Here is a 21584-nt window from a genome sequence, read left to right as displayed (position 1 = left end):
TCTCACCTGCACTCTGGATACAATTTTTAGCCATTCAAGTGATCCGCTTCAGCGTGACCCCGCGAAACACACCGCAAAGACACCAGGAAGGGCCGAGGGACGTCCCTGCGAACCGTCAACGCAGAAATCCAAATATTCCGCTGGAGGGTTGAGCAAGTTGACAGAAACAATCAAGCAAAAAGTTTTGGCTAATTGTGAGCGGAACGAAGGCTGTCGGAAAAGAGGTAAATGAGTCCTCCACTTGAAGCTCTGGATTCAAGGACGCAGACGTCGGCGCCTCATTCAGCAGCTCCGTCTCTCTGATAAACCAGACCTGTTGTGGAGCGTGACAATAGATCCGCTAACGCTTGTCTGACTTGCATCTCTTGTGCACACACAAATATTGGTTCCTTTTAAGTGTTTTCAAGGAGGAACTTCTTCAAGTGAGGCAGCAGCAGGTATAGTGATGATCTGGCACAGGCAGGCAGGACATTCACAGTGTTTATTTCAGCTATTGACTCCTTTGTTAATACAGTTCGTAAATTAATACTATTATTACAATTATACACTATTGTTTTTTGTATTACTAATGTGCTGCCATGGTTGTTTTATTCCCCCTCTAGTCATAGCTGGGTCTTTCTAGTGCCAGACCCACAGATAAGTCGTCAGATCTGAATGACATGAACCTATGTCAGCTCGTGCACGTGCAGCGTGTTTGTCCTCATGTCTTCACATCAGCATTAGTCTTTGATTCAAGGCTTGATCGTGGTGGCAGCTTCTGAATAATTCTGAGGGCCGAATTAGTTCAGAATGAGGAATGATGAAATCCTCAGACAGACAGGGCCATAATAAAGCCCAGAGAGGAAGCCCTCTGTCCTGAATCCCAAATCCAGGTTTGTTGCACAAGCTCATGCAGTTCAGTCATCTGACACATCCTGTCAGGGTTTGACAATGAAGCAGAAACGTATTAGTCCTTCCAGATGGTAAACTCCATATGAGGCCGTTACAACCTGGGTAAAGCCACCTGCGCTGCCCTGGATTCTGGTGGCGTTGCTCTTTTAACTCATTTTTGCTGCTTTTCCAGAAGCTGCCCTTTAGAGAGCAAGAGTAATTTAGTGAAGTGTGCCAGCGTGTGGCAGGAGCAGTTGTGTTCTCAGATGTTGAGTAGATGAAACAAGAAAATGAAGCAAGCCTCTAATTCTTCTAAAACACACCATTTGTCATACGTAAGGATGAGGAAAGTTAACAGATGGCGACTCCGAACACAAAGCTCGGCTCTTCCTTTGAGAAAAAAAGGCTCTGATAAAACTGGCGGCTTCTGTTGTGGGCTCTCTTTTTTCCGCACGCTTCCTTAACCCGTATGTGATCCATCTTCCTCTGAAGACTTACTGTTAGGGATAAGGTACGAATGGGTTAGTGAGTTCTTTAGCATAGACAGCTAGCATTAATGGAAAAGGAATTGACTGTATTGTGCCGACGAAGGTCCTCACAAAGATAGAAGCGCAAACCTGAGTGTGTGTTCATGTGCTGGTCCTCACGTATCACATTAGCTGGCTTATCACCTTCGTGCAAGAACAAAGTTGATTAAACATTATTGCTACCTCAGCGATCGGCCATCCAGGAGTGCCGTCGTGACTCGTGAGTCCGGTCTCACGATACTACAGCCCCAAAGTGATTTAGCATCGTGTTTTTGAAATAAAACCGAGGTTTCGCTATGAGAAAGAACAGCTGCGAGACTGATGCTGGGTGAATTACTTCTAACCTGACTGGCTCTTGAAGTAATAACCGCGGCGCCCCATTAGGCCGCTGCCTCCACTACACTGCAGCTGCCGAGCACGGCCCCAGATCTGATCTCGGATCTGTTGTCATGTAGATCCCTCACTCCTACCTTACTATAACGTCGATCTGTGGTGACCTGGGACAGACCAATGAATCGTTGCTATGCGTGAGGCCCCAAAAAGAGTCAACGTCGCCCGTTTTTCCCCCAGCGTGGGATGATGTGTGTAAATACATTAAAATAAGCCATTTTTCTGCATGACAATTGCGATTCAAATTAATCGTGTGTACTGTCACGGTGCTCATTTGCATTTCTTGATTGATTTCAAAGCGTGGTGTGTTTTCTGAGTGGAGGAGGAGCGGTGATGGGCAGCGGGCGCTGTCACTTACATCGACGCACTTCCTTTAAGACGGCGGGCTTTACTTGGCCCTCGGAAACTTTGGAGCGTATCCGGAAACATCTGCTTTTGACGGAAGGATTTCGTTTTCCTCTTTTGGCGTCAGCAGCTACGCCGCGTCATTATTTCATCCATCTGCTTCCTATTTATGCCATCTGAACTTCAGATAGTCTTATCCCTCCTATTGTGTGGGCCTCCGCCTGCAACCTGTTCCTTCTGCCTGCCTGCCTGCCTGCCTGCCTGCCTGCCTGCCTGTCTGTCTGTATGTCTGCCTGCCTGTCTGCCTGCCTGCCTGCCTGTCTGTCTGCCTGCCTGCCTGCCTGTCTGCCTGCCTGCCTGTCTGCCTGCCTGCCTGTCTGTCTGTCTGCCTGCCTGCCTGCCTGTCTGCCTGCCTGCCTGCCTGCCTGCCTGCCTGTCTGCCTGCCTGCCTGCCTGCCTGTCTGCCTGCCTGCCTGTCTGCCTGCCTGCCTGCCTGCCTGCCTGCCTGCCTGCCTGTCTGCCTGCCTGCCTGCCTGTCTGTCTGCCTGCCTGCCTGCCTGCCTGCCTGCCTGTCTGCCTGCCTGTCTGTCTGCCTGCCCGCCCACCTGCATTTGAAGCTCTCCTCCAAACCAAATGAGCAACCCGGTTAGACAATAAGCTGAAGGCTAACAGAGAAGCACCATCAGCCTCCGAGCTGTGTCCTCTCTGAAGTCATCAATCGTGGGGCTAACTCTAGGCTGCCTAATAACATTGTGGCAGGGCTCGTGCTGTGCTGCAAAACATATTAATGTCCACCATAATGGGTTTGACAGCCCAATATGGTCGTCGGGGAGGACTTTGAGCTGGCAAACACTGCCCTCAAATGGAAGAGAGGAGCCTCAGCAGCTGCAGTCGCAGTCGCAGCGTCGTCAGGCTGTGTGTGATGCTCTGTCCGTGGTAGTTTGGTGGGGGGGTTCGCTCTTTTATTCTGTCATTACTAAAAGGGTTCTCCTTTCATGTCTGGGTAACAAGTCCTCTAATTCAAGCAAAACAGTATTTTTAAAAAATAAAAAAAAGCAGTTAGTTAGTAGTTAAACTCGATGTGCACGTTTGTGTCTTTCTGCCTCCTAGAATCTTGGAGCTCCAGCAGAATGGGGACATGGATATACTGAAACTGAAATGGTGGCCCAAGGACAGCCCGTGTGACCTCTACAGCTCAGTCCAGATGCGACAGAATGGCAACGCCCTGGACATCCACAGCTTCGCCGGCGTTTTCTGCGTGCTTGCTGCTGGCGTTGTCATCTCTTGTCTCATCGCCATCGTAGAGAGCTGGTGGTCACGGAGGAAGGGATCCAGGGTCCCCTCCAAGGAGGTACAGTAGGTGGATGGATGGATGGATGGATGGATGGATGGATGGATGGATGGATGGATGGATGGATGGATGGATGGATGGATGATGGATGATGGATGATGGATGGATGGATGGATGGATGGATGGATGGATGGATGGATGGATGGATGGATGGATGGATGGATGGATGGATGGATGGATGGATGGATGGATGGATGGATGGATGGATGGATGGATGGATGGATGTTCGAGTACAAAGACTGATAAGACCAGCTACAGGCTCCGATAACATCTGTCGCTCACAATGTCACCTCTTCCCGACTACATCTGGACTCAAACGGCAGCAGCAGCGCTCTGCAAATTTTATCAACAAGGTGAAAAATTAGCCTCTGCGTAATGTTGTGCCTAAAATCCTGTGACAATGTAGGAAGAGGAGCAAAATGGAAGAAAAAAAAAACTCCGAAACCAGCAAAAATTGATAATTGTTCTCAAAGTTCTGACTGAAGTAACAAAGTTAGGAAAATACATGTATTTGTTTTGTCTTGTCCTCTCTATTAGATTAAAAAAATATTTACAGTTTGTAACAAATACTTTAAAATGGTCCTTCCTACCCAAAAGCACTTTGGAATACTTCATATATGGGAATTCCTGCGTTATATCCATCAACACAGACCAGGCTAAAGTCTGACATTTAATCTTCACAGCCACAAATAATTCACGATGTTGCTGGAGCTCTTTCAGCTCCCTCCTGTCTGATTCTGTGTTTGTAAATATTTTATTAAGGCCTTCTAATAGATGATCAAATATGCGGCGGTTGATAAAAGATGGCCGCCTTGGTGGCTGCGGACCTGTAGGCTTAAAGAAGCCGCCGGCAGCCTGGAACCTAAAGTCGCAAATAACAAGCACGGAGCTGCGGCCAGATGTGAGAGAGAGACGTTTGCCAGCAGCGTTGCCTACCAACGCCGTGACATAGTCGATCACCTCAGATTCCCGCCGCACCGTTTTCCGGATTATTAGCCGCCATTTCATCACCGCTTTGAGAGAAATCGAACAGCATTTGAAAAGTTTGGGGTTTTTTTCTCTCTGTGTTCATTATTTTAGTTAATTGAAAAGGAAAGACAGGTTCAGTTTGCCAGGAAAAGTAGTTTGATAAAGGCAATTTAATCAGAAAATTAAAGTTTAATTCAGAGTTAATAAAAATGTCTGCAGTTATCGGTCGTCTTTTAAAAGATCACCGTCAGTGAAAACAAATGTCCTAAATGGACTCTTAACAGATTACAGACATTGCCTGGTAACTAAAACGGACATCGGTGATGGAAAAGAGATGACCTAAAGATGATGCTAAATAGGCCTGTCTGAATGAATTCTGGCCCGTCTGATGAATTCTATGACTAACTAGCAGAAACTAGCAAAAATTCTGTCTCATGGTTTTAATCTCTGCTGTCATGCTAATTTAAGGCCCCGGCAAGAATAAATGAGACATGATGATAAAAGGATGTCAGTGAAAGCCGGGGTGATTCAGCGGCAGATAAGGTTACTTTTCCCGATTAGAGTCTGATAACAGCAGTCATCTGGAAAGTAATTTAGGGACAAGTTTCATCATCCCATCGAGTCACAGGTAGGAGTCCTTCAGCCAAGCAGCTGCAGCTCGATGTTTTGATGCAAAACTGGCACCAATCCCGACAGGCACAGACTGGGATTAGGCAGCAGGCTGAGCCACAATGATGCAGCAGCGGCGGAAAACCTTTGAATTGTTGGGCTTGTTGGAGGCAACGGTGGAGGTAAACAATGCAACCCATCAGCTCGATGGTGGACAAACCATTTGTGAGTTCTGCGCGGATTGTTGCTAGCTCGAGACCAAAGAGGACGTCCGATGTCTGCCACATTTGTGTTCAGGGCTTGCTGTTCGGGCTGTCTCTGTGCCGTTTAGACGCTAAGGTGGAGTCGTGCACTCGCATCCCTCCGTCTTGCCTAATTTCCAGCGTGCGTGCTCTGTTTCTGCCTTATGTTCAGCAAGACCGACGACGAGTTGCCGACAAGAGAACTAACGAAACTGAACGCAATCCGAAGTGCCCGTGTTTCATTTTGTTTCGCCCTCCTCGCTACGTGGGCACCCTCTCACTTGATTTAGTCTTCAATTTGGACGCCCAGTCAGGTGGATCCGCACCACTCCCCCATTCCAGAGATGAGTCTGCTTGACATCTGAACATGGGTCGCACTCCATTATTTGTAATGATCTCTGCGGCGACACTGGCAGCAAACTAATAAGTTGTTCCTAATCAGATCCGCACCCCCCCCCCCCGTCTGTCTCTCCCTCTTTCGCACATGCACACCCCCGCCAGCCCCCCCGCTCAGTTTACCAGCTTTAATCTGTCATTTGGATCAGCAGTCATGTCTGCTGCTGAGCAGTCACAAACTGCTGGCTGCACCCAAAGTCATGTCAGCCGCGGCGTGCTGCAGTCGCTACGCGCGCAAACGCGGCGTGTCTCCCGTGCCGCCATCTTCATTAGCCGCCGAGGGCAGCGGGTGGAATCAGCCCCTGACTGAGTAAAAGGAGAACGCGGTCAGGGGCAGCAGGGATTCCATCTTTGATTTGCTTTGGATCTTTTTTTTGAATCTGGCTCAATAATAATGTGGTCGATGATCTGATTTATGCCTGGCTGTTCAGGATATTACATTCTTCCCCTTATTTAATGAGTTGATTGTTTTTAAAGGCATTTTTTAGTTACTTTTCAGAAGAACTGAGGTCACATTTTACTATAAATACAAACTATGTACTGCTGCAGAGGTGGGACATGAATCATAATAATATCCAGCTCAGTGCTTCCATGCAGAGGAGGTCAGCTCAGTCAGGCGTGCCTGTTTTTGATGCTTGACCCCTGACCTTTAGCGTTCCCCTCTATCAAAGCAGCAACATATTGATTTCCGCTGGTTCGGGTCGAGTTTATTTCGGTGCAACCGGCCGACCTCGGGGGCTCGCCGTGCTTCAAACACAGCCCTCGCCGGCTCATCGGGCAGCGTCAGGCACCGGCTGCGCTCTGCCTCCTGCAATTCTTCTCATTTTCGGAGCGCAAACAGCTCGTCCGCTTCACCCTCGGACACCGAAGGTGACTGGACTCCAAACATCTCTGCCACGATCCCAGCAGCGATGAGCCCGAAGTCTGCTGTCTGAGGCTGCTCTGCCGCTGAGTCGCGGAGACCCGAAAACAGAAACCTGTCCGTCAGAATCGGCGCGGCCCTCCTCCTTTCATTAAAGCGTGCCGCCGCGCCGTGACCAGATCTCAAACCATCTGCGGGCAGCATTTCCAAGTGGGCGAACAGCTGCAGTGATATGTTGCAGAGAGCAGAACAAGGGGAAAGTCAAGCTGGGATCACTGCGGCATGTCTTCCCCCAGCGGAAGAAGGGGGACAAATTTAAGTCAACTTCAAAGCGACTTGTAAGATAAATTGCATGTGCAGTATTTCATTGACTGGGGAGAACGGCGGGCCGGCGCACAGCTCCGTCTCACTCATGGTCACTGATGTAAGTCTGCCGTGTTTAATGTCACCCAACTGCCTTAAATTAAACGCGTAAAGTGAAGCCGACCGTAACGCTTGTAATTATGTCGGCGAGACGCCTCGCTCTGGGTGAAGGACGAGTTGAGTTTTGCCTCTCCGTCGCAGCGGACGTTAACTCCCCCAGACATTATGAAGCAAGAGTGTTTAACCACATAGAGTACCACATCCTGGAGGCCTGCCTCCAAGCATGAGCCCGAAATGTCTTGCTTTAGCCTGGATTTACCGTTGAACCTTTGATGTAAAGGTCCAGTGTGTTGGTTTTAGCACCATCTAGTGGTGAGATGAAGGATCATCCTCAAGCCCTCAGGGGCGTCGAAGTCCTCAAGGGGACGGATTTTAATAACGTTTTAATAACTACATCTACAATTTATTTCCCTCATCCAGGCTTCCGATGTTGCGCATATATTTAAAAAGTAACAGCAGAAGTTGCAAAGTCATTTATGCTGTTCATCAGATCCTTTTGTTTAAGTCTATTCTGGTTTACTTATGATGAGACATTACAAAAAGAGACACACTTGACCTTTCGACCCCAGAGCCAACGCCACACATCACATCACTGGCCGTGAATGTTTGTCTCATCCTCCCATCAGCTTCATCTCGCGCTCCAGGTTCTGATCTCAGATCAGCACCTGTGGATTGTTTATTCAGAGATTTGCTGACGCTGCTGCTCACTTCCTGTCAGGAAACCAAGAGTGACCCTCCTCCGTTCTCCCCAAAGATAACAGATGGCTTCACCAATATGGCTGCCGCGCACGCCACTGGGCCAGCGCTCACGTGCGCGCGCAAACTCGCTGTCCTTTTTCTGCCTCCTCTCAGCAACTCGGGCTCAAAAATGTTGACATTTGGAAAAACGCTGCCGCATCACGAACCCCATTAGCGACTTCACACCTTCATCTCGAACATGCTTGGGTGGCTGTCTTTTCGTCACATCCCCGAGGAATCAGATTACCCTGACCTCAGTGGCACGTGCACGTGCAACCGCAGTGACACTGATTGCTTTTGCATCTAAAAAGATCATCCTGACACACACCTACATGTCCAGATCCTGATCCAGCTGCCTCGCTTGTGTCTGAGTGTGTTTCTTGTTCACACTACATGTATGACATACCGTACATCTGTGCACATCCATGCTGTGATGTTGTGGTTAACTGTGGGCTAAATGTCAGTGTTTGTGCTGTGGTTCTCTGTTCCGTGTCGTGGCATGGCCGCCATTATCTGCGATCCTGCCTCCCGATCTGCCGTCAGTTTCTTCTAGCGGGCTTAATAATACATCCATAAACGCGGAGTTGACCCGCGTGAGTCACCGGTGATAAGAAACGCATAACGCTTGAGCACATTTGACAAGGATACGTGCAATAAAGGGCTTCGTTCCAGTGAGCCAGCTTTTCAGATGTTAATTAGAATGAAGGATGACTACATCACACCGCGGTTCTTACACCCACAATGCGTCGCATTTTGTAACGCTGCTACGTGCCCGCTGCCCATTATAGCAGGCTGAAAAGAAGCGTTTCCAGCCTGGGCCTGGTTATTCTGCCGCTTGAATCAAGGTGCCCTTAACGCCGCCTCAGAGCTCCTCGGGATTTTTGACGTCTTGATTCCTTTTGACAAGCAATTTGCAGATGAGCATCGGAGACCCCTTTGATTTACACGCACATGCAAATAACAGCAGCCGCCAAGTGGTTACTGATTTTTACAGAAGGCCTAACATCTGACGTGTGAAATAAAGGTATCTATTATTCTCATCCCTCATTACCAGCAGGCTGTATGGCTTTCACCTTTTACGTGTTCTTGCGCTGGTTGGTGTGAAGGAGTTCTGTCGTTGTAATGACCCCAAATTCCAGAAATGAAGCAGCAGTGTTGCAGCACTGCGCCAAATTGGATTGTTATTGTCAGAGCTCTTCCATACGGGTGACGTCTGTGGTTTTTGACCATGTCTGATATTTCACTTGAGCTTCAGATTTAGCATGAGAAGAGTCGGCCCTTCCCGCCACATTGGTCTGTTCGCTACAGCGGAAAAAAACTAAATTTACGACAGCACTCTGGACGGGAATCGCCAGCCTGCTCATTCTAACTCAAAGTAACGATGTGTGTCAGTGTGGCTCAAAGCTCTCATATTGCCCTTTTTTTATTGTTTTTGTAGATAAGTACTCTGTGTTGAGGGGTGTAGCGGGCGAGGGTGAGGGAGAGAGGGGAGAACAAATCAAAATGGCATTTAAACATCTCCCCTTTCCAGGTATATAACGACTGTGTGGATGTGTCCCTGGGGACACAACACAGAAGGACCTGCTTAAATGTGTGTGCTGACTGACTGCCATGTCTCTCTTCTCGCTCACCCCTCCCCACCTGTTTGTCTCTCCAATTGTCTTCTTTCTCCTCCACCTTTTCATCCCCCCATCTGCCTGATTTTGTCTCTCATCCTCTCTCGGTCCCCGTCCGTCTGATGTTTATCTGCTTGTGCATCTGGCCGTCTGTTGATGTGACTTCCTTGCCTTTTCTGTCTCGTTTGAATCTTCTCACTTCGCTCGCATGCACATAAACACACAAACACGTTGACACAAATCACTACGCTCCTCTCGCTCTCTCACTCACTCACACACACACACACACACACACACAATCCCATGTGAATACCACACACCTACCAGATGCAGGCAGACGGTCCATCTGCCAGACAAGCTGCTGATCCATGCCCTCACATCCCCAGCGACCACCCCCTCACCCTGGGCAGTCAAAGTCAGAACCAGACTCCGAACTCCGCCAACACCACCGTCCCCACAGCCACCCATTACCAGCCGCCGGCATGCTGCGACATCCCCTGCGCGTTGATCATGCAGCACTCCTACGAACCCACCAACCCGTCTGAGATCACCCCCAAAATGAGAATGACCACCTTCACCACCTCACCTCCCACCCCAAGGTTATACATACAGTAGAAGATTAAAAGAATAAATAAAAATAAGTGATGACATGGATAGATCTTTGAATATGTATCCTGAGAAATAATGGACTATCTCCACTAAAAGTAAATCCAGTGTTTTTTAAAATAAATTTCCTGTTCACAACAGCTGGCATGTTGCCAGTTTGTTGCAGTAACGCTGTTTAGCCGTTAGATGGTGCTGTCTCTACCTGTAGAGTAGAAATACAGCATTTTATCTGAGTTATATGCTGCTACACGCCTGCAATAAAGTATCTATTTCTTGTACAGATATTTTTGCAAAGCCTTATGTTGCAAAATAAATGATCGTGCAGCTTTGCTGATGAAAAGCCTTAGTGAGTAAGTTAGATTAGTTCTTGTTAACTTATCTGTGTAAGTATGTAAGGTTTGACTGTTTTACCCAAGAATCCTGGGCAGCGGGCGTTGCACCTCCATTCATGGCAGTACAAACGCACTCATCTCTCCACGTTTCTTCACAAATACCACTTCTTCTTGCTTCAGTCCTTTTTTGATCAATTCCCACCACTCCCCAGACTGACCACGTTTGATCCCTTCTTCTTTTTCCACCTCGGAACCAACTCCCTCCGGATATTCCCTTCTCTACATGTTTAGAGTGTGTATGATAGTGTCACAAGACACAGTAGCTGCCCCTCGTGTTGTCCTCCCTCGTACTGTCCCTTCCGTAGATGGCGTCCAGGGGGCGTCACCGCCACCCCCTTCTGTCCACAAGCTTCATACAATAGGCCCAGAGCCCCCTCCAGACACCCCCAGATCCAAGGGAAACGGTCAGTAAGTCTGTGTTTGTCAAAAATCCTGTGACCCCCACCCCCCAAACACACACAAACACACCTTTTCTCCACAGTGAGCCCCAGCCTCCCTCCTGAGACTCTTATGTCCATGTGTTGACTCAGATTCTCTCTAAATCAGCACCTCATTCACTGCAAAAGTGTGCGGTAAAAGCATGAAACACCTCTGTGTTCCCATCCCAGAGCCCCTGTGGATGCATCCTTTCATGTGATTAGAGTTCGGTTAAGCTTCCTTTATCTTTCACTATAAGGTTAAGCTTAAGCTAAAGTTTGCTTTGTTGTTAAGATTGTTAGAGCTGTTAAGGATGTAAGACATGATTTAAAGTAATAAGAGATGAGTTGTTTGTGGCCATGTTGTAATGTTCTATCATGATTTGGCAGCTTGGAACCACATGCACTGTGGTTCCAAACAATCCTCCCTCCCTTTTAAAAAGTATAGAAGTGTATGTTTCTCTCCTTTCAATATTCTGACCAGAGCTCAGAGTGTGCTTCTCTATCCCCCCCTCCATTCTGTTCCTCCTCTCCTTTTGCACTCCCTTGATTCCTCATCTGTCTCTTCTTCCGTGTTGTTCCCGCTCCCCTTCTCAACGTGTACCTCCGTACCTCCACATGCTTGTTGTCACCTCTCCCTCTTGCTGTTTTTCTCTCTCTCCATGAATGCTCGTTGAATGGATATCGAATCTTCAACCCTCCCGTCCCTCTGTCATTTCCAAACTCTATATCTGGGTCAACTCTCCTCTTTTTGGTGTCCTCTATTTATACTCCATTTCCTTTCCCCTTTTCTCCCTCGCCTCCTATCCGATCCCTCCTCCCTGCTGTCTTCCATCTCCTACCATCACCATCATCATCATCGCGCGCTCCATTCTTCCTGCCCCCCTCCCCGCCTCTGCAGGACGATAAGGAGATCGACTTGGAGCACCTACACCGCCGGGTTAACAGCTTGTGCACCGAGGACGAAAGCCCCCACAAGCAGTTCTCCACCTCTTCCGCCGATTTAACGCCCCTCGACATGGATGCCCTGCCCGCCGCACGCCAGGCACTCGAGCAGATCAGCGACTTCCGCAACACCCACATCACCACCACCACCTTTATCCCCGAACAGATCCAGACCCTCAGCCGCAGCCTCTCCGCCAAAGCCGCCGCCGCTGGATTCTCCACTGGCTTCACTAGCGGTGGTGGTGTCCTCCAGGACCACCGGACTGGCGGGGTGGGCCCTTTCCGGCAGAGGGCACCCAATGGTGGCTTCTTCCGCAGCCCCATTAAAACAATGTCCTCCATCCCCTACCAGCCCACAGGCCCTGGACCCAACTTCGGATATGGCAATGATCCCGACAGGGGCACCTCTATATGAGGAGTGGGATCTGATTGGCCAACAGGGAAAAGGGAGGAAGTAGATCAGCAAGAGGGAGTGAGGTGACTACAGTCTGGTGTAGGATGAGAGGGAAGATAGAGTAGAGAGCTATGTACATAGTCATTTTTATGTTTTCGGTTCCTGCTTGGGGCGTCTGTTTTATACGTGAGGCGTAGGACAAAGGTGGAGGCCTGACGGAGGCTCTCGGGGCTCCACGCTGGTGAGCGGGGCAAAGGGGGGGGCTTGAATCTTTGCTTTGTTGTTGTCGTTGTTGTGATTGTTTTGGGGGATTCATTGAGTGAAAAGGGGTGTGTTTTTAGAGGTTCTGTTTTTTGTATGTGAGGACTGTCTCATATAACGGGTAAGCCGGCCGACCCGTGACCAAGTAAACCCAATCAACAAGGGTTTACTGGAAGCATTTCTATATTCGTGTCAGTGCCAGGGCTGCCCTGACTCTTTAGCCATCAAACAAGGGATTCGCACGACTAGGAGATGATAAGGCAGTTGTTTTAAAAGTCATTCCAGCCGTTAACCCGGGAGTACAAGCAGCACGCCCCTTGTAGTTTTGAAAAGGTCTGTTCCGGTTAGAAGACTCGGCAGGAGTTTTCTCTCCTCTGCCGTTATTCCATCCATATTTCGGGGTTCTATATGTGCGATCATCTCCAAACAGTGGTTTGACTCAACCCAAGCCTTGACATCGGGACTCACGTCTGCGCGATCGTGGCGCAGATCCGAAGTCCGCCATGAGGAAAAACGCTGTAAAAAATGAATAAATGAAAAAAACTCACCTATTTGGTGCAACCATCTCCAAGTCTTTTTGCCATTTCCGTGCTTCAACCGTTGCAACTGTTTCTACCATTTTTGATGCACATTGAGGACTCTGTCGATGCCACTGCACTGTACCAGTGCCCACAGACCTGTAAGTGATTGTATGTAGATCCGAGCGTTTCTTTTATCACCCGTACTGTGCAACCTGCTTTTTTAGTTTCACAGTGATGTCCTCATAAAGACTCGTGCAGCAAAAAAATTTAAAAAAAAACACTAATCAAAGAAAAAAAAGTGAGCAGAAAGACTTTAGAAAGACTTATTTTGTCTTTTATTGTTTTTGGGTTTGTTTGGGGGTTTTTTTTCCAAAAGAAAAAACAATTTAAATCCATGGAATGTGTTTTGGTCAGGAAGTTTTAACTAAAAAAAGACATTATTCTGAGCTGTGCTTGTTTTTCTTTTCTCTCCACAGACTTTGAAAAAAAAAACAGCGACTGCTAAATTAATTGCTTTGGTCCGGTTTTCAATGATCATTAACTTGGTTCAGACTCTTTCTGTCCTTTTGCTTTCATTATTTCAACGCGTTGCTTTATTTAGTGCCACCATGACTCACTCCGCCGGGTCAGGTTCAGTTCCTTAATCACGGCTCACCACGTTCAAATGGTGAAAATGGATTATTTCTATCGAGGAGAAGCCATCGCCTCAGCGCAGTGCCGGCCATGTCCGTCACCGTTGATGCTCTGGAAGACTCAACACGCGCTGCCTGCAAAGCAGTGGTTGGACCGCGGGGTCACTGGAAGGCCTGAGAGAGGCCGATAAAACCCAACGGCTGCCTCTAATGAGATGAATCAGAAATATACTTCTATTTCTTATCTGTAATGTTAAGGGTACTGTTTATAATACTTGTTTTTTAAAGTGCCAATTGATTAAAATGGGACCATTAAGGTACAGGTTGGGCTGTTGATGGGGAGCATCACATAAAGCATAAAAGGGATATTTTAATAATTGGGGGCGATCAAATGGAGCCAAATCTTTGTTTTTCCCTCACTAACACTGTATTAATAATTGATAATGTTAGTTGCTTAGAACAGAATTTCTGTTTCTTATCTTTAAGAACTAAAACTGCAAAATGTTGTGCTTCGAGATCTCAAGCCACAGTGTTTTTGGATCATTCTTAGACATTCTTCTCTTGTGTTAGGCAAACTAAGGCAGATGTTTAAAAAGGTTTATTAAGTATAGATGGGGGAAAAAAGATATAAAATGTATATTTTACATGTCGAGGCTATTTTTGTTTAACAAAATGAAGAAGAGTATATCATGACAAAGCTTTAGTGTTGAGTTCAGCAGTCACATTCCTGCATTACTGCCGTTGGTTTTTCTGCCCAGACACACACATACACACATACAAATACACACACACGCGTGCAATTTCCTGCTTTTCTTGTCTCATTCCAAGATCATTCTATTATTTGCTGGCTAAATAACAACTTTAAAAAAGCAGCAAGTTAATTAAAAAGAAAGCATGTGACAAACTTGCTCTTTTGCTGTTAACATTTTTGATTTCTTACATAGAATTGCAGGATTTATTTGATAATTTTCAAAAAAAATATGATGTACAGTATTTAATATAGGCCTATTTTGTTGTATGTGTTGCATATTATTCAAAAACTGAACAAACTGGGGCCTCTGTTACAAGTGGCAAAGCTTTCTGTGTATAATTTGTCTAATAAACTGGTTTTCTACAATGGGATGTATTGGTTGTTTGTCCCAGGAGCAGAAATACACTTTTTACTGCACGGAGGTTTGTTTACTGCATTCACAGGCTGTATGATATAGTTACAGGTTAGGTGATTAATAATGATAGATCAACCATCAAAATTGAGCATTTTTTTTGATTATTTGATAAAAACAGAACTATCCTAAGAAACATATGATCTTGATATTGCCTTATCGAACCCTCTTGCTTCTATACTTTGAATCATTTTTGAAGCTCTACTTTGACATTTAGCAAATGTTCAGTCACAGGACTAATATGAAAGTGTAATCATGATACCATTTCAATTCTCACCATTGCCACACCTTTTTTTCAGGATTTATTTCCCGTTTATTTGTGATTTTACTTGTATCTGCACTTATATTCCTTTGATTCACGACTGTGCGATCTATATCCTCTGGAATCCATGGCTAGATGGATAACTTGCTGCTGCTGCTGAGGATATCTTCACTGGGATTTGTAGTTCACCCTTTTACCCAGTGGATGGCACTATTTAGCACTCCTTGTTTCTTTGATATTGTCAGACCAAGCTTTAAGTACAGAGAAAATTTAATTCTGAAAAACAGAACTTTTATCAACACTTGTACAACTTTACACACGATTAAAAGTTGATAACTGAACAAGTTGAAGTACGGTTTCAAACCAGCATCTTACTACTTGGCCTCTTTCTTTTAACCTTTCCTGTTTTGACGCGATAGATGTGTCCCTTCAAAATGTCTTGCATTTGAAGGGAGAATATTAAGGCCGGAACTTCAGGTTTGTGTTGGTCTGAATGAGACCAAAGAAAACGTAGTTGAAATAAAATCATATAATAGGTTGCCATAAGATGTTAGCCTTGTGAGGCAGCAAACTTTCCATAGGGCTTTGAAGCATTTATTGACGGCAACAACATAGGTTTCTCCTTGGTTCTTGAAAGATAGAAGCCTTGAAGTCGCTGTCCCTGTCTCGTGTCCGTCTCCCAGGAGACGGGAATGAGAAGTGGCAGCACGCAGACTCCTCTCGCGCATAGGAATGGGAGCCCCTCCCCTCTCCCTCGAGGAACCCCCAGGCGTGACCAATGGAACATAGAGTCTCCATTGTGGCCGCGACACTTTAATAATCGCCAGCTACAATATCCAACCTGTCGGTAGCTTCAGGAGCCCGGCCCGGCGCGTTGGATGGGGGCTTGTAGGTGGGAAGAGGGGGCGAATGTTCGGCGCCAGACCTCTAGCCCGCAAGACGTCCCCGTGATGAATGCATGAATAAAAAAGAGAAAAGATTGATGTCGGGTTATCGCTGAAATTGTGCGATTTCTCCACAAAGCTATTTTCCCACACTGCTAGGATATAACGGGAATTCCTGCTATCTTTATATCTGTCTTTTTTTCCGTTAGAGCTGAATTTAAAACTTTTTTCAGGTCTTTTTTGAACTTCTTTTTTTTTCCATTGTAGTTTCTCGTATATTGATAAACTCGTCTTTAGCCATTTTTCCTCGATACAACCGGGATACTTGTCTGCAAATTTCCACCAAGCAATTAGCCCCTTGCCCATTTGCCATGGGGCAAAAGTTTGCATCTCAGTAAACATGAACACTTTGATCAACGGATCGCAGTTAGGCTGCTATTTAAAAGTTTATTCATCTCCTGACCAGCAAGTCTATTGACAACTCTTAATAAAATGCTGGGTTGTTTATGAACAAATCATAAAGTACCCGTAAGCACGTTCTTCTCATGTGGCCGGATTTGCACCCGCGCGCCAGATACAGCTCGTGTCGGTACAAAAACAGTGGTGTGCACGAGACCCCTGCTCATATTTCCGTTCCCTGTGAAGCCTTTTTACCGTCAGGGCGTTCCGAGAGCCAGATCAAAAGGGGTTTAGGCCCGCTACAAAAGAAAAATGGAAACTGGAGATGATCTGAATTGACAATGAGGGCGCGAGCGCCAGGAGTTACAAATGTTTTGGGTTTTTTTTAAAACCATCTTCCCCCAATTTAGAATAAATATGTTTTTTATTATCATCCCCAAATTATTTCCATACTTGGTCATGTACAGTTTATGTGCAATCGAAACTTTTTGACGGGTGTTCGCTATATTTCAGATCAGTTTTCTCTCTGTGCTTCCTAATACAGGTAAAGTTCTTACAAGAGAAAATATTATGTAACAGTACGCATTATGTAATTAGATGAATATTATTCAAATTAAATATTTACTGTGTGGGAAATTATTGACTCTGTCATAAATAATAAAATGCCTATTTGCTTTACTTAAAAAAAATAAATTATAACAATTCTGCCCAAGTATGACGATTTAGTCTCTCTGGTTTGTTAAGAAATTATCATTTCCTAATTTTAAGACCCCTCCTTTACAGTTATAGGTCCCTATTTTGCTTTTAATTTGAGTTTGGGTTTTGCTGAGCATGATTTTTCCCAGCCTGAGGTTTAATGTAGCATCGATCACTGGTATTGAACAAACAATTACATTACATTCTCATTTTTGCACCCTAAATGTCCACCCCCTCTATACCTGTCGCCCCTAATGAGATCCGAGCTGTGCACGTTTCGAGCTGCCCACGCTCAGAACGTGCACGCTTACCTTCAGCCATCCACGTGCGCCCTGTGGGAGGTTCCACTTACCTCCCCTGCGTTAAACACTCCTCAAATTCTAAAGTTATCATAAACAGTCCGGCTTTGGTGGGCCATAATCAGCTTTCTTGGGCCACACCGAGACTCCTCATTGGACGTCAACACGCGACCAGCGCGAGGAGGGGGGCTCCCAGGCGCGTGCCGCTTTTTAAACCGACGCCGCGTCTTGAGACACCAGAGAAGAAGTCCCGCACGCGACTGTTACATTCAAATAGAGAAGTCCGTGCCCTCGTTTCCCCCTTCTACCAAACTACCTGCGGTGTGTTTTGAGGAACATGGATGTCCGAAGTGTGGAAGCCTGGAGCAAAGACGCGCGGCGGGTGGCTGCCCTTGAGTCGCAGCAGCAGAGCCCAGGAGAGGGACAGCAGCTAGAGGACTCCCACTACCTGCCTGAACTCACACTCGTGGACAGCGGCAGCGACCCACGCGCCTGGCTGGCTCTCGCGCAGCCTCCTGGCACCTGCGCGGCACACGCCACGTCCTCTGAGTACCTGCAGCACTCGCCGTGCCCGAGTACCGGTTCCTACCACGGTAAGAAATTCTGTGAATTTAAACAGAATATGAACGCAACATTAGGTGCACGCGTTTAATTTAATGATAGATTATAGGTCATTAAAATGTTGTCCTTTTTCAGATAATGGCTCTCCAGTCTCATCCCAGTCTCACCCCAGTCCTCCCAGCTACAGAAAAACTGCCAAGAGCTCCTCCTCGTCTTCGCTCAAAGTCAGGGACCTGTGCCGCCTTAAAGGCACCGTTGCCGGGCCCGAAGTTGACACATCCGCGAGACAGCGAGCCCCTTCCTCCAAACCAATCAACGGGGTCCAGAAGCAGAGGCGCGTGGCTGCCAACGCGCGCGAGAGGAGGCGTATGCACGGGCTGAACCACGCGTTTGACGAGCTGCGCAGCGTCATCCCGGCGTTTGACAACGACAAAAAGCTGTCGAAGTATGAAACTTTACAGATGGCGCAGATTTACATCAACGCTTTGGCTGAGCTGCTTCAGGGTCCAGTTTCCAGCAACAGTACCGACAGCTCCGGCACCAACCGCGCGCCAGCGGAGAAGGACAGAGCTTCTCCGTCCCCTCCAACCTGTAGGACACCAGCCGCTCCGCATGTCCCGGCCAGCGGTATACCTGTCCACATCAGCGGGATGACTTTCCATCCGCCGCTGGATGAAGGGTCGTTTTCAGCCATGGTTGAAGAAGCGATGTGTTTGCCCTCTCCTCCATCGCGGGCCAGCGGTTCTCTTCTCCCGATTGGAAGTGGCAGGAAGGATTCTCCACGGAGTGATGGAGAGTTTTCCCCGCACTCTCACTTCAGTGACTCAGATGAAATAGCGATGGAGCTCCACTCCAGTGAGGAAGATGACCTCTCCGAACTTAAACTACGAAGCCACCATAACCGCGCAACTCCTTACTAAGTGTTTAAAACCCCACTATAGTAAACGTTTATCAGGCCTGTAGCCTACCAAGATGTGTCCGTGATGCGTGTCAATCAGTTTATTTTAAAATGCATTTTTAAACGACATTTTTTTGCTTTTTCAACCAGTCGACAGTTTTTATCACAAGCTCTATTTTGTATCTTGTTACACATACACTAAACTTTATTTTTATGTATTTAATTCGGTTCTGCCAACAAATGTGTATCCTCTAATTTCCAGTTTCCACGGAGACGTGGCTGGATGACCCCTCTGCCATGTCCAGCACTGCCATGGGTAGAAAATCGCCCACGTTACTCCGACCAAAAAATCTGTCTTCCACCAGATCAAAACTTAATTGCATATATTTGAATACGCAGGCATTTTACTAGCTATAATGTGAATTATTTGTCATTATTCGTGGTTTTATTCGCTTTTTTTTTCCAACTTCTAAAGTTCATGACGTGCACTTTACAAACACGAGCCAGAGGCTTAAGAAATTCGATTTTCTTGAAACAGTGAAGATTGTTTTTGTTTTGCTTGTTAGCATAGGAGGCCTACTGCCAACACAAATAGCCTATTTAATGTAGCCATCACTGATGCCTTCTTTTGTATTTTTCTTTGTATTTTCAGATTTGTGTGTCTTTTGCTTTCACTGGATGAAATTAATTGACTTGTATTTATTGCTGATGTTTTTTTATTTGATTTGCTTTTTTATAGATAATATTGCCGAGAGAAACAGAGCTATCATTATGCCATTTTGTTGTATGTCAATTTGAATTTGAGAATAAAAAATAAATGAAATATTTATCTGTCTTAATAACAACGGCAAACAATAATGATAATAAGAACTTAATCCTAATAATGTTTTGATACACAAAAAACAAAGTACACTATAAAAAAAAACCTTGGAAGATTTTAAAACTTTTTTAACATAGTAGGCCAATTATGTTGCCGTACAGATTTGATGAATGTATTAATGAAAGAGAATTAACAAGCAAGTCAACAAACTTGACTAGGATGACCAAAACGATGTGGAGACTTGTTATTCGGGCCCAATTAAATTAAATTTAAAGAATCTTTCCAAACTCTGTCATGTAATGTGGGGGGAAATAACAGTAATGCGAAAGGTGTCCTGCACGCGCTCATTCCCTATAGGCTGAAGGTGCGCGCGCACCCCAGACCCGGCCGATTGTCTAAACAGCGAAGTTTGTGACAACTTTGATGTAAAGCATCGTTGCATTAAATTATCTTGTACGCGTCTGCGCACTTGGAGATGCTCTCTTTTTTTATCTGAACCGTTGCCATGTCATCCATTTGGTGAATACGGGATTTGTTGATGGGGAGCGTGCATTAATTTCAGGCTATTGTTAACAGGCTCGTGGGCCGAGGTGTTGGATGGCCTGAGTGAAGCACGCGCTGTCAGCTGGCGAGCGCTCGCGAGTCCCTGCCGTGTCCCCGAGGACCCTGACTCAAGAGGGAACACTTTCAAAAGTGAACACACACACACACACACACACACACACACACACACACACACACTTTTTTCTTTCTCTTCTGTTTTTTTCAACAACTCAAACAACACAAGAACGTGACACCACGCGCGCACAATGGCGATCCCAAACTTTTCCTGCTGCGTCATTTATGCTCAAGGTTTTTTGTTTGTTTGTTTTAAAATTGTTGCTTTCTAATTTAAGTAGATGACTGTAAATGAGGAAGGGGGAAACAGAAAAACAGTCCCGAGCCTAAATATTTAATGAAGCAGAACTATACCTGTTTACTACCTGCTCCGTTCTCCACCCACTGCACCGAGCCAATCACAGCCCGCGCCCCTCCGCTCGCCGAGCCAGCTCTCACGGGTTTGGGGTAGGGGGAAATATAATGAGGACGCTGTGCTAAATTATTAACCGAACTTATGCAGGACTGTATCAAGAGTATGATCAGACATCCATCCGCAGCGAGTTCGAGTTGCGGTGCGAGGCTATCGCGTTTCAGGAAACACGTCATAGAAAGTTCACAAAATCCAACATAGTTATGGATCGTAAGAGAATCGAAAAGACAGAGGACGCTTTCTAGGTCAATTAAAATGTCGACGTCAACAGGTGGTGAAAATGAAGAGTGACGTTCCCCGCCTGTTAGACTGATGTGAGGGTTGAAATTTTAAAAAACGTTCATTTAAACACGCCTCATGCGTCTAACTTCATGTGAATTGGGAATTGGCGGAATGTGGGGGGTTAAAACAGTTTGGCTGCAACAGGTGGGATGCTGGACAGGTCGAGGATTCGTTCCTTCACCATATGAATTATTGATGTGAAGATGAAATGAAAAATATCAGCAGAACCTGAGACGCACAGACCTTGTGAGTAAAAGTGGGTTTGTTGTTGTTGTTGTTGTTCTTGTTGTTCTTACTCGTGCGTGTGGTGTTTGAGGATACTTTCTCGTGACTTTTCAACAAGTGGCAAACACCAGATGTAAAATATAGAAGGGTGAAACTCATGTATTTTTCATTGGCCACCAAAAGCACTCCATTCAGTCGGGTCGACTGAGGTTGTTGAACGTGTTCTCATTTCAATATTAAAATATGAGCATTCCACTGCTTCTTTTTTGTCTTTCATGAAAAGAAAAGGCACTTGCATTTTGTATGAGATATGGGGAGCTGAGCCATGTGCTGTCCAAAAAGCCACGGGTCCCACTGGGGACCAGAACAAAGGGCAGAACTGGGCCATAGTCTCCATCTGCTGCCCCAGAGAGAGAGAGGGAGAGGGACAGAGGGAGAGAGAGGGAGAGAGAAGACCAATGGGGGACAGGAAGAGGGACAGTATGAACAATGCAAACATCTCTATATGGACAGCCATAAATACCCCTTTGTTTGATCATTCCCTGACACCCTGAAGCCTT

At 46.3% G+C, this 21584-nt stretch overlaps 2 protein-coding genes across 3 annotated transcripts in view; both read left to right on the top strand.

The window, feature by feature from the left end:
* Positions 1–14484, top strand: part of grid2 (glutamate receptor, ionotropic, delta 2) — a 269350-nt gene extending 254866 nt beyond the window's left edge. The window contains exons 15-17 of one of the 2 annotated variants that reach the window (XM_029829852.1): positions 3243–3483; positions 9666–9937; positions 11654–11911. In XM_029829852.1, the coding sequence (XP_029685712.1) occupies positions 3243–3483; positions 9666–9937; positions 11654–11759 (619 nt within the window). In that variant the 3' untranslated portion in view covers positions 11760–11911. Of the gene's footprint in view, positions 1–3242; positions 3484–9665; positions 9938–11653 lie in introns of both variants that reach the window. The other variant, XM_029829851.1, reaches the window with a different exon arrangement.
* A 2705-nt stretch (positions 14485–17189) lies between these two features.
* atoh1a (atonal bHLH transcription factor 1a) lies at positions 17190–19467 on the top strand. Its single transcript, XM_029829730.1, has 2 exons — positions 17190–17801; positions 17905–19467. The coding sequence occupies exons 1-2, from the start codon at positions 17546–17548 to the stop codon at positions 18687–18689; spliced, it is 1041 nt and encodes a 346-aa protein (XP_029685590.1). The 5' UTR covers positions 17190–17545; the 3' UTR covers positions 18690–19467.
* Positions 19468–21584: the final 2117 nt, after the last annotated feature.

Source organism: Takifugu rubripes, chromosome 21 (genome assembly GCF_901000725.2).
Source record: "Takifugu rubripes chromosome 21, fTakRub1.2, whole genome shotgun sequence".
In the NCBI taxonomy this organism is placed as follows: Eukaryota; Metazoa; Chordata; class Actinopteri; order Tetraodontiformes; family Tetraodontidae; genus Takifugu; species Takifugu rubripes.
This window is presented reverse-complemented; position numbering and strand designations above follow the sequence as displayed.

Excerpts from the sequence above, each read along its gene's own strand:
- atoh1a (XM_029829730.1), top strand. The coding sequence starts at position 17,546 with ATGGATGTCCGAAGTGTGGAAGCCTGGAGCAAAGACGCGCGGCGGGTG. Across the intron at positions 17,802-17,904 it reads GAGTACCGGTTCCTACCACG|ATAATGGCTCTCCAGTCTCA; the intron begins GTAAGAAATTCT and ends GTCCTTTTTCAG.